At 45.5% G+C, this 13,821-nt stretch overlaps 1 protein-coding gene across 1 annotated transcript in view; it reads left to right on the top strand.

The window, feature by feature from the left end:
• The window catches only part of LOC144672414 (Fc receptor-like protein 5), a 60,128-nt gene extending 47,036 nt beyond the window's left edge, over nucleotides 1-13,092 (top strand). Inside the window, exons 6-9 of the mRNA XM_078534259.1 lie at nucleotides 4,984-5,277; nucleotides 9,340-9,633; nucleotides 12,945-13,043; nucleotides 13,082-13,092. Coding sequence (XP_078390385.1) covers nucleotides 4,984-5,277; nucleotides 9,340-9,633; nucleotides 12,945-13,043; nucleotides 13,082-13,092 — 698 coding nt within the window. The remainder of the gene's footprint in view (nucleotides 1-4,983; nucleotides 5,278-9,339; nucleotides 9,634-12,944; nucleotides 13,044-13,081) is intronic.
• The last annotated feature ends 729 nt before the right edge of the window (nucleotides 13,093-13,821 follow it).

Raw genomic sequence — 13,821 nt, 5'->3', positions numbered from 1 at the left:
TTTATTAAAATAAAAACCCTTGTTTCACATTTTCTAACACTCAGAGGTAATTTGCGTTCTTGTCTTGCCTAACCCTGACCCGACACACTGACCAATTGCTGCAAGTGTTACCATTAACCACAGAATCAGAAAATGCAGCAGCAGAGATGGGGACTTCTCAGCCCCTCCTGCCTGTGGTGGTACTTTGAAGGTGGTGACGTGCCGCATCTTTGGACATCTGTTGTCCACCTGGTGCACACACATATACACACAAACAAATAAACACAGAAACACACACATACCTGCGCGCGCAAAAACACACAAACACAGTAACGCCCACACACACAGATGTACACAGACACACATACAGGGACACATTCACACACACATACACACACACGGAATTAGATATATATACTCTACGACGTGAGATCCATAATCCAGGCTGACACTCCCCCCGGTGTCAGTACTGCGGGAGCGCTGCAATGTCGGGTGTCGACGAATTTATTCTCGGACTTGAGCTCCAAAATACGGTCCCACGATCCCGCTGGTCCCAGCTCTGAGGCAGTGTTGCACTGTCGGAAGCAGATGTATATACTCTAGGAATTGAGCTCCATAATCCAGGCCGACAGTCGTCCCCGTTGTTAGAACTGAGGGAGTGCTGCATTGTCGGAGGTTGAGGAATCTACTCTCGGATCTGATTTCCATAATTCAGGCGGACATTCCCCGCGGTGCCAGTGCTGAGGCAGATATATATATATATTCTAGTATTAGAGCACCGCAACCTTGGTCAAAACATCACCCTCCCCTACCCCCATTCCTCCCTTCCCCATCAAAAAAATCTATAATTGAAATTCGAATGATGACAACGAAACGACTGTGGAAAAAGCCACCTGGTTCCTGAATGTCCTTGAGGAAAAGGAATCTGTGGTTCTTACCTGCTCTGACTAACATAAGACTCCAAAACAACAGCAATGTTGACTCTGAATTGGCCAGGAAAGCCAGTCAGTTCTGGCCAAGCCAGCGATGCCCACATCACATGAACGAACAAAAAAAAAGCTAGATTTTTGTTTCTACATGAACTATTATTCTCCAAACAATACTAGTCCCACCCGAAAGTCTCAAAACAACAGCGACTTGTATTTATATAGCGCCTTTAAACGGTAAAACGTACCAATTTCCCGAGAAGCATGATCAAATGAATTTTGACATCGAGATGCGGATGGAGATTTTAGAACAGATGAATAAAACTGTCGCTACTAAGTAATTTTTAATAAGCGTCTCCAAGGGGAAGAAGGAAATGCGGAGATATTTAGGTACCAATTTCGAGAGCTTTGGCCCAGGAGGCTGAAGGCGACAGGTTTGGACCGACGGTAAGCGGGGCTGCTCAAGGGGCCGGAACTATCCGATTGTCGAGATCTCGGAGGGATTTCTCGGAGGGTTTCAGGAGCTGGAGAATGGTACACGGATAGAGAGTGGCCGAGGGCCATGGAGGGGTTCGAAAATAAGCATCAGGTTGTTCAATCCCAGCCGTTGCTTAATGGTGTATGTAGAGGAGGGGGCAACGTATTGCAGTGAGAATAGGGATCATGGAAGAATGGAACTTTGTGTGAATTAGTTATTTGGTTAGCATCATTTTTATGCAGGGTGACAGATAGGAGGTCCAACGGGAGAGAGTTGCAATGCACATAGCTGCAGGCCGAGACAGGGGTGGAGTCAGCTGGAGTCACGGGGTGGATATAGGCGAACTTAAGGATAGTGCAGACGTAGAGTCTAAAGACTAACTCGGGGTCACTTATGATACTAAGATTGTGAGCTGTCCCTGACAGCCTCAGGCAGATGACGCTGAGCAGGATAGAGTTCGTGCCCAGGGTGTGGAGGGAGCACGTTGACTTGCGAAGTCACGAAGGCAGATAAGATGATTGTGAACACCATCACCGCAAGTTATCCCTCCTTGTCTCACGCAACCCCAACCTGCAAGTATATCGGCGCTCCCTCAATCAAAGCTCGGTCAAATCCCACTTCCTGCTTCCGATCAGCATTTAGGGTTTAGCTACACATCATGGACTGCATCGCCCCATAGACACTAACCATCAGATTCTCAAAGGCAGTTAGGGACGGGCAAAAAAATATCAGCCTGGCCAGAGGCACTCACGGCCGGAATGATTGCATAATAACTCCGGTTCTCCAAAGCAACTCCAATGTTTGAAGTGTGAATCCGCGTAGCTTTTTGGAGATTTTCACTATTCTAATCGTATTCGAACCTCGGGAAAATTAGCAGAAATCTTCATTTCATGTGAAACATTCTCCTTGGTTCACTAGTATCCCAGGGTATAAATTCAGATCCAACATCTCACATTGTGAAGAGAACACAAACTGAATTAATTTATTTGGCCCTGCTTATTGATTTGCTGCAATAGAGAACTGGCAACTCTTCATTGATATGGTATTGGCGCTCCTTATATATGAAATTGGAGTTACTGAAATCCAGTAAATAAATTCAACTATGTCATTGATTCGTAAAGCTCAATGTGGTATTGACTTCCAAATTCCAGGACGGCAATCCGGCGGTAGCACTCCTCAAGGAGCGCTGCACTGTCGGAGAGACATGTAATACTCGAGCACTTGAGCTCCATACGCTAAGTCGTCATTCACCCTAGTGTCAGCACTGTCGGACGTAGATTTATATACCCACGGATTTAAGCTCCGTAATCCACGTCGAAACACCCCACCCCACCCTGTGCAAGTACTGAGGGAGTGCGGAACTGATGTTGCAATATTAACTCCCCAGCCAATGACACTTTAAACATGTTTTGCAGTCAGCCACTCATCCTTGTTTGCGTGATCTTGCTCTGCGTAATGTATCCTCATTTCTTCCTGTATTACAGCTGTCACGACATGTCAATATCAGCTCTTTGACTGTCGAGCTGTTTGGGACGTCCTGAATTCCTGAGCGGCGACTTGGAAGGTAACGTGTTGTCTTCCTTTTGTTGTAATCAAATCCCGAAATCTCCATGTGTGGAACCTGATTCCCGGATGGAAAACCTTCTCTTTGCACATATCAATGGTTATTGAGTTCCCAAATGTACTGATGTACATTAGGTTCACACGGCCCATTTGTAATTGTTCTCTTGATTTATTCCACCACCGCTCCGCCCATAAAACCAGTGATCACATTTAACCAAACGACTGGCGTGTATTTATCAGAAGAGATGGCAACAATCACCTGCACTGTGACTGAAGATAAGCGCGATAAAGCCTTCGAGTTTTACCGGAATAATGAACTGGTCCACTTTTCTAAAACTGCCACACAGGACAGTTTTGTTTCACTTTCCATTGGGGCTATATACCGAGGAGGACAGTACAGGTGCCGATATAGCACATCCAATAACAGTCGCTTACTTGTTTCCCCAATGAGCGAGCCTGTGACCGTGACTATAGTAGGTGAGTGATGCCAACAGATCGTGTTCATATATCTGTTCCCGCTGCTACTTCCACAGATCAAACTTTTACACCGTGTAACAAAATCAAACGTTGAATATTAGGAGAGAAGGATAACGGAACACTGCCCTGGTGGCCTGATAGGTAGTGTCACTCTCTCTGAACCTGAAGCTTCCGGTTTGAATCCCACTCCAGCAGGCAGATTGTGCGCCTGCAGATCCTTCCAACATCCCTCTACCTGTGACAGGTGGGGAGGGAAGGAGAGGCTCCTGGTCAGGTATGATGTGGAGTGCCGTTCCTCTGGCTTCAGGGCAACCACACGTTCCACGAAAAGCAAGCTAAGGAAAACAGGTATAAGCAGATCAACCTCAGGTGTCTCTGTGCATGGGAAGCTTTCTAATTCTAATTGACCTCTTGGCTGGGTCCCTCAAAGCCTAGTTTGGGTGAAGGGGACAGTCAGCAGCAGAAAGGACTCTGACACTGTGTGGAGGGTTTGAGTAATGTCCTGTGACTTCGCAGCCTATCTCGGGATGGAGTTAGGCATTTTCTGACGTCACAGCGGCCCTGAGTGTGGGACGCCCACCATTTCAGTAATCACATCATCTCCCAAACCCGCCCCTACCTCCGTGCTGGAGGCTGAATCCTCCAATCATTAGGTCTCATGGCATATTATTCCCCACAAGGACTTCCATTTCGTTGGCCCATCACCATTAACTGTTCCAACTTAGTATGTTCACACTCCCATCTGTGTCATAAGGACACCCATTCACCCCAACTCCTGCAATCTCGGTCTCCATAATCTAGACCATCTCTCCCCTCTGTGCCCATCCCTAAATCCCTCTGAGAACCTGACTACGGCAGCCTTCTTAAACCTTTGCATCTCTGGTGTATCGGAAGAGAGTTCCAAGGATTTTGATCCATCTTTCGGATTAAGCGTTAAAAAAACACGCCAACGTTCTGCATATCATTTAGACATATATTACCTGTGGGCCAAAACTTCGACGGAATGTCAGTGGGTAATTCACCCCAAAACCCTGCGGCCAAATATTTACCCTTGTACCAACATCACTGAAACAAAAAACACATTGTCCTGGCAAAGGAGGTTTGAACATAGCAGGAGGAGTGGGTCATTCGGCCAGACTAGCCTATTCCTCCATTTAATTACATCATGGATGATAATCTACTTGAACGCCCTTTCCCTCGCAGCCCCCATAGCACTTGATGGTATTATTATCCATAAATCTAATCCTCTGTCACACCCTCATTGGTGTTTCTTATAACTTGCTGTGTATATTTTTTCTGCAAAGGTTTGCACATTACAGCTGTGACTACACTTCCTTGGCTGTTTGTGGCGCTATCAGTTTCTGAAATACGCCTTGAAATTATTTTTATTTCTTAAATATTTTGGAATCAAGCCCCCAGCTCTCTCTTTGTGGAATCTCAGATCCGGATCTAAACAATGTCTTTCCACACAGAAAAGCTAAAGTTGCTGTTACCAACACTGACGGTACATAAGATTCTCTGCCCCATTTAAAATTGTTCTGCACATTTAATTTACCACAGATCAGCTAAGAAAGCCAAGGATAACTCTTAATCAAAGGACAGGGGTGTATGTAATAGGAGAAACGGTCACCATTACCTGCACAGTGATTGGAGACATTCGGAAGAAAACCTTCTATTTTACTAAAGATGAAGAACTGCGGAACTCCTGGCAAAATGTCACAAAAGGGAATGTTGGAACATTCCAGGTTACTGGTAGAAGTAGCGACGGGCCATACCGATGTCAATACGGAATTTCGTTCGAAGGTCGGCATCTAACATCCACAAAGAGCGAAGCTGTGACCGTGACTACCACAGGTGAGTGACAGAGAACAAAGATTGTAAATATGTCTACTCGCCAGGCTTGGCATCTTGACAAATCCAGGTCCCAACCTCAAAATGAAATGGCCAGTGTTCGGGGAAAGGAGAATATGCAAAAACCATGGATTTCTTTGTTCAAGTCCTGACACATTCCCTGAAAGAATGGTCGCTGAATGCACCCTGTGGGCGGCAACTACCACTGCAATTGTTGAGGTGGGAAGGGGAGGAAAGCAGGAGGAGGGTGTGAGGGGGCCTTCAGCAGCTGAAGGATTGTGTCACTGGGGAAGGGCTTTCCATTGTTCAGTGAGGTCGCGCAATAACTTGCGACTGGATTCAGCTCTTCTGACATCATACTGGGCCGGAGTGTCCATCCCGACCATTGAGCCGGTCGCAATATAGAGAAACCACATCACAAAACCCACATGCGGTGGGGCATGAAGTACTGTCCAATTTTTTCAGCGTTTGCCTTTCATTCTCCACATTCATACTGGCACTAAGTTTTATTATCTTGATTTACAACAACAGGTGCCCTCTCGTCCAATCACCACAAACACCAAAACATTAACATTGCCGAATGCCAGTCCAAGCCACAACGGACAATACCAATTTCTGTACAGAATTCCCTTCCAGAGCAGGCAGTTAGATTGCAAACAGAGCCAGGCTGTAACAGTGACCATAGCAGGTGAGAGACAGGGTCAGATATTTTAAAATGTCTATTTACGATCGTGGTATTTTCAAATAATCAACGTTTTATTCACTGTAACAATATGAATCATTTTAAATAGGTGGCAGCACGGAGGGGGCGCGGTTTGTGGGCTGGGGGTTGAGGTGTTCTCAGTGTTCATTCCACAATTGTGAACGATTGGGTTTAGGTTCACCCGCTGTACATGGACTGTGATTGTAGGGGCTGGAGTGGGCAGGAGGGGACAGTCAGCAGCTGAAGTGCTCTGAAACTAGTGGAGACTGGTTCCCATTGGCGAGCAAAAAAAACTTTACTTTGGTAGCACTCTCGCCTGAATGAGGCCACGGAGACAATTTTCACTTCAGCTCGTGAACTCCAAAATTGCAACCCGACACTCCCCATAATCCAGACCGACACTCCGACGGTGCCAGTATTGAGGGACCGCTGCACTTTCGGAGGTAGATGCATAGCCTCTAGGGCTGGAGCTCCATAATTCTGGCCAATACTCGCCCCGGTGCCAGTACTGAGGGAGCGCTGCACTGTCGAAGATAGATGTATATACTCTTGGGCTTGAGCTCCATAAACCAGGCCGACACTTCCCCGATGACAGTACTGAGGGAGTGTTTCACTTTCGAATGTAGGAAATTTGAATAGGCCCTGAATTAAACCGCTGGGCATCAACTACCACTGCAAATATTGAGATGGGAAAGAGGGGAAAGCAGGAGGAGGGTGTGAGGGGACAGTCAGAAGCTAAAGGATTCTGTCACAGGGGGAGTTGCGGTCCTCTGTTGGGTGACGTCACAGTTTAACTCGGGTTTGGGTGATGCTCCATCTGATATCATTCTGGGTCCGAGTGTCCAACGCCGACTAGTGAAGCGATCAAACAAGAAAGACTCCCCATCCCAAAACCCACATGTAGTGCGGCATGGTGTACAGTCCAATTCTTTCACTGTTTGCTTTCATTTTCCACGTTGATGTTGAAAGTATCAGCAGTTGTCATGGACTATCTTCCTTCATGTCCTTACCGTGACTGCAGCACGCAGCCCTAAACCAGAAGGTTGTGTGATCAAGCACTCCTCCAGATTTAGCTCCATGATCCAGGAAATTTCACAGGTAATGTGTCATTACTGATGTAGTGCTGCACTGTCGGTGGGAGATGTATATGCTCTAGGAGTTGAGTTCCATTACCCAGGCCAACACTACATCCGCACCGCGCCTACACCACCACCACACCAACCACCACCCCCACTCCCCCCATCCCCCAACCCCAACATCACGCATCCACTGCCCCCGCTGCCAGGACTGAGTGAGTGCTTTACTGCCTCAGGTAGATATATATCATCTTGGACTTGAGCTCCATATTCCAGACCAACACACCCTCGGTGCCAGTACTGAGGGAGTGTCCGAACTCTGCTATTCTAATGGAACATTTAAAATAGGTTCATCTCTGCAATTGCGTGTTGAGCTAAAAAAAACGGCTGCATTATTGCCAGTCACATCAGTTGGAACTTCGCTTCCGTATGCATGGGCCAAATACAAATCCTTAAAACAACAGCACTAAAGAAAAAAATCAAGTTGATTCTCCCGTCATTAATTTATTTCAGTTCCTGGGATCTTGCTCGGCCCAAATCTGCTTGTAAGAATCGTCGATTATCATAACGAATGCACTTCATTCGGACTTAATCAGCTGCGGAGCTGTTAGGGAAGGCCCGAGTCCCTGATTGGCGTTTATAAATGTGTTTGCTTATCCTCCTTGCTTCATAATCAAATCCTGATCTCCACATTTGTGAATTCTCAGATACTTGTAAACACGTTCTATCGACACAGATCAATTAATCTGTTTATAACACACTAATGTACATGTGAAGATGATCCATTTCGGATTGTCCCTTCAATTCATTTTGCCAAAGATCCGCTAAAAGCCCCACTGATAGCTCTTGATCAAACCACAGGGGTGTATGCAGTAGGAGAGACGATCAACATAAACTGCACCGTGACTGGAGATAACCGCGAGAAAAACTTTTATTTTTATAAAGGCTATCACCAGCTGTCCTCTAGCCCAATCATCACAAATACCTATTCATTAAGATTCAAGACTACCCGCCCAAGCGACCGAGGACAATACCAATGCCAATACAGACTTACCGTCCAGAGCAGGCAGTTAGATTCCAAACAGAGCCAGGCTGTAACGCTGACAATAGCAGGTGAGTGACAGGCAACAGAGATTCAAACATTCCTGTTAATGGTGTGTGTATTAGCAAATAATCAATATTTTAAACACTGTAACATTATGACCGGTTTCAAATAATCGGCGAGGGTGTCCAATTGTTCTGCGACCTCATTCACAATTGAGGCCGATGGGATTTGAATTCATCCGCTGTAAATCGACTGTGATTGCAAGGGGCTGGGGTGGGCAGTCCCGGGAGGCAGGGGTGTGGTGTGAGGGGGCCGGCAGCAGCTGCAGTGTTCTGCCTAGTGTCCATTAGCGGGAGATGTCTCAGTCTTAATTGGAATTGGATTAGGCCCGTTGTGACATCAGAGATCCCTTCCACACCTCGGTGTTGTATTGTACCTTCATTCCCATGCATTGGATGTATTAATATCGTCGATGCGTTTGGACTATCTCAACAGAATTTTAAAAATCTTACCTCCTTCGGGAGCACTCTTGCCTGAATTATATGGCAATGGAGACAAATTTCACTTGAGCTTGTGAGCTCCAAAAGTGCCCCACAGTGCCAACAATGAGGGAGTGCTGCACTGACGGAGGAAGATGTATGTACTCCTGGATTTGAGCCATGTTATCTGAGTCAACATCCCAATCAACACCACCCCGCCCTAACTGCCACCCCGGCCGTTGCCATTACTGAGGGACTGTCTGACCTCTCCCATTTCTGAAGTGAATGAAAAACGAGGGAACAGACTGCAATGTCGTGTAGAGATATAATAGGCATAGTTGTGAGTCATGTCAGTGGGAACTTCGCTTCCGTATCAATGGGCCAAACACACATCCTTATAACAACATCACTGAAGGAAGCATCACGTTAACTGTCTCATCATTAATTGACGTCCGTTCATGGGATCTTGCCCTGCTCAAATCTGCCGGTATGAATGGACGATTACCGTAACGAATGCATTTTAGTCGGACTTTATCAGCTGTGGAGCTGTAAGGAAAGCTCCGCTTTCCGGATTGGCGTTTAGAAATGTGTTCGCTTAACCTCCTTCCTTCGCCATCAAGTCCAGATCTCAACATTTGTGAATTCTCAAACACTTGTAGACACCTTGTCTTGACACAGATCAATTAATGTGTTTATTACCTACTTCTGTACATAGAAAGACTGATCCATTTCTAATTGTTCCTTCAATTTATCTTACCGCAGAGCCGCTAAAAATCCCAGTGATATCTCTTGATCAAGCTACAGGGGTGTATGCCGTAGGAGAGACGATCACCATGACCTGCACCGTGACTGGAGATGATCGCCAGAAAAGGTTCTATTTTTATAAAGAATATCGGCAGCTGCCCTCTAGTCCATACATCACAAATGCCAATTCTTTGACATTTGCGAATACCAGTCCAAGCCACAGCGGACAATACCAATGTAAATACAGCATTGCCATCCAGAGCAGGCAGTTCGATTCCAAACAGAGCCAGGCTGTAGCGGTGACCATAGCAGGTGAGCGATAGGGAAACATAGATTCCAACATTTCTATTTCCGACGTGGGTATTCTCATATCATTAATATTTCATTCACTGTGACAGGTACCCGGGAGTAAGTTACAGACTGAAATCAAATCGAGGGGTTCGGGGTGGTCATATATATATATTGACAGGTACCCGGGAGTGAGTAATAGACTGGAATCTAATAGAGGGGTTCGGGGTGGTTTAATATGTAGAATAACATATACCCGGTTGTGAGTTACAGACTGGAATCTAATCGAGGGGTTCGGGGTGGTTTATATATATAATGAGAGGTATCCGAGGTTGAGTTACAAACTGGAATCTAATCGAGGGGTTCGGGGTGATTTATATATAGAATTACAGATACCCGGGAGTGAGTTACAGACTGGAATCTAATCGAGGGGTTCGGGGTGGTTTATATATATATAATGACAGTTATCCGGGAGTGCGTTACAGACAAGAATCTAATCGGGGGGTTCGGGGTGGTTTATATATATAATAACAGATACCCGGAAGTGAGTTACAGACTGGAATCTAATCGAGGGGTTCGAGGTGATTTATTTATATAATAACAGATACCCGGAAGTGAGTTACAGACTGGAATCTAATCGAGGGGTTCGGGGTGGTTTATATATATAATGACAGGTATCCGGGAGTGAATTACAGACTGGAATCTAATCGAGGGGTTCGGAGTGGTTTAGATGTATAATGACAGTTATCCCGGAGTGCGTTACAGACTGGAATCTAATCGAGGGGTTCGAGGTGATTTATTTATATAATAACAGATACCCGGAAGTGAGTTACAGACTGGAATCTAATCGAGGGGTTCGGGGTGGTTTATATGTAAAATGACAGTTATCCGGGAGTGAGTTACAGACTGGAATCTAATCGGGGGGTTCGGGGTGGTTTATATATATAATAACAGATACCCGGAAGTGAGTTACAGACTGGAATCTAATCGAGGGGTTCGAGGTGATTTATTTATATAATAACAGATACCCGGAAGTGAGTTACAGACTGGAACCTAATCGAGGGGTTCGGACTGGTTTATATATATAATGACAGGTATCCGGGAGTGAATTACAGACTGGAATCTAATCGAGGGGTTCGGAGTGGTTTAGATGTATAATGACAGTTATCCCGGAGTGCGTTACAGACTGGAATCTAATCGAGGGGTTCGAGGTGATTTATTTATATAATAACAGATACCCGGAAGTGAGTTACAGACTGGAATCTAATCGAGGGGTTCGGGGTGGTTTATATGTAAAATGACAGTTATCCGGGAGTGAGTTACAGACTGGAATCTAATCGAGGGGTTCGGGGTGGTTTATATATAGAATAACAGATACCCGGGAGTGAGTTACAGACTGGAGTCTAATCGAGGGGTTCGGGGTGGTTTATATATAGAATAACAAATACCCGGGAGTGAGTTACAGACTGGAATCTAATCGAGAGGTTCGGGGTGGTTTATATATATGATGACAGCACTGAAGGAAAAATCACGTTGATTCTCCCCTCATTAATTTATTTCAGTTCCTGGGATCTTGCTCGGCCCAAATCTGCTTGTAAGAATCGTCGATTATCATAAGGAATGCACTTCATTCGGACTTAATCAGCTGAGGACCTATTAGGGAAGGCCCGAGTGCCTGATTGGCGTTTATAAATGTGTTTGCTTATCCTCCTTGCTTCATAATCAAATCCTGATCTCCACATTTGTGAATTCTCAGACACTTGTAAACACGTTCTCTCGACACAGATCAATTAATCTGTTTATAACCTACCAATGTACATGTGAAGACTGATCCATTTCCGATTGTTCCTTCAATTCATTTGGTCACAGATCAGCTAAAAGCCCCACTGATATCTCTTGATCAAACCACAGGGGTGTATGCAGTAGGAGAGTCGATCAACATGACCTGCTCCGTGACTGCTGATGATCGCGAGAAAAACTTCTATTTTTATAAAGGATCTCACCAGCTGTCCTCTAGCTGAATTATCACAAATACCTATACTTTAAGATTCAAGAATACCCGCCCAAGCGACCGAGGACAATACCAATGTCAATACAGATTTACCGTCCAGAGCAGGCAGTTAGATTCCAAACAGAGCCAGGCTGTAACGCTGACAATAGCAGGTGAGTGACAGGGAACAGAGATTTAAACATTCCTGTTAATGGTGTGTGTATTATCAAATAATCAATATTTTACACACTGTAACATTATGACCGGTTTCAAATAATCGGGGAGGGTGTCCAATTGATCTGCGACCTCATTCACAATTGAGGCCGCTGCGATTTGAATTCATCCGCTGTAAATAGACTGTGATTGAAGGGGCTGGGGTGGGCAGGCCCGCGAGGCAGGAGTGTGATGTGAGGAGGCCGGCAGCAGCTGCAGTGTTCTGCCTAGTGTCCATTAGCGGGAGATGTCTCAGCCTTAATTGGAATTGGATTAGGCCCGTTGTGACATCAGAGATCCCTTCCACACCTCGGTGTTGTATTGTACCTTCATTCCCATGCATTGGATGTATTAATATCGTCGATGCGTTTGGACTATCTCAACAGAATTTAAAAAAACTTACCTCCTTCGGGAGCACTCTTGCCTGAATTATATGGCAATGGAGACAAATTTCACATGAGCTCGTGAGCTTCAAAAGTGCCCCACAGTGGCAGCAATGAGGGAGTGCTGCACTGACGAAGGAATGTATGTACTACTGGATTTGAGCCCTGTTACCTGAGTCAACGTCCCAATCAACATCAACCCGCCCCAACAGCCACCCCGGCCGTTGCCATTACTGAGGGACTGTCTGACCTCTCCCATTTCAAGAGTGAATGAAAAACGAAGAAACAGTCTGCAATGTCTTGTTGAGATACAATAGGCATAGTTGTGAGTCATGTCAGTGGGAACTTCGCTTCCGCATCAATGGGCCAAACACACATCCTTATAACAACATCACTGAAGGAAGCATCACGTTAATTGTCCCGTCATTAATTGACTTCCGTTCATAGGATCTTGCCCTGCTCAAATCTGCGGGTAGGAATGGACGATTACCTTAACGAATGCTTTTCAGTCGGACTTTATCAGATGTGGAGCTGGTAGGAAAGCTCCGCTTTCCGGATTGGCGTTTATAAATGTGTTCACTTAACCTCCTTCCTTCGCCATCAATTCCTGATCTCAACATTTGTGAATTCTCAAACACTTGTAGACACCTTGTCTCGACACAGATCAATTAATGTGTTTATTACCTACTTCTGTCCATAGAAAGACTCTGATGCATTTCTAATTGTTCCTTCAATTTATTTTACCGCAGAGCCGCTAAAAATCCCAGTGATATCTCTTGATCAAACTACAGGGGTCTATCCATTGGGGGAGCCGATCACCATGACCTGCACCGTGACTGGAGATAATCGCCAGAAAAGGTTCAATTTTTACAAAGGATATCGACAGTTGCACTCTAGTCCATACATCACAAATGCCAATACTTTAACATTTGCGAATGCCAGTCCAAGCGACAGCGGACAATACCAATGTAAATACAGAATTGCCGTCCAGAGCAGGCAGTTCGATTCCAAAAAGAGCCAGGCTGTAGCGGTGACGATAGCAGGTGAGCGATAGGGAAACATAGATTTCAACATTTCTATTTATAGCGTGGGTATTCTCAAAAAATCAATATTTCATTCACTGTAACAATATGATTCGTTTCAAATAATCTGGGAGGGAGCCCAGATGACCTGAGATCTCATTGCACAATTTTTACCGATGGGGGCTGAATTCACCCGCTGTACATTGACAGTGATTGCAGGGGATGGTGTGGGCCGTAGGGGAATGCAGGAGTATGTTTAAAGGGGACAGTCAGCAGCTCAAGTGCTCTGTCTCTGCGGGAAGCTAGTGCCCATTGGCGGGAGATCTCAGAGTCTTAATTGTGATTGTGTTAGGCCCGTTATGAGATCAAAGATACCTTCCATATCTCGGTGCTGAATGGTACCTTCATGCCTCTGTTTTGGCTTTATTTCCATAAGTTGATACAATCGATGTGGTTGGGCTATCTCAACTGAGAAAATAACTATCTACTTTGGTAGCACTCTCACTCTCGCCTGATTTATCAGGCAATGGGGTCAACTTTCACAGCAGCTCGTGAGCTTCACAAATGTTGTCCGGCTCGCCCCCCAATGCCAGTACTGAGAGAG

The sequence above is a fragment of the Cetorhinus maximus genome, chromosome 38, assembly GCF_964194155.1.
Source record: "Cetorhinus maximus chromosome 38, sCetMax3.hap1.1, whole genome shotgun sequence".
NCBI lineage: Eukaryota > Metazoa > Chordata > Chondrichthyes > Lamniformes > Cetorhinidae > Cetorhinus > Cetorhinus maximus.
The sequence above is the reverse complement of the archived record's forward strand: the minus strand, read 5'-3'. Positions and strand labels throughout refer to the sequence as shown.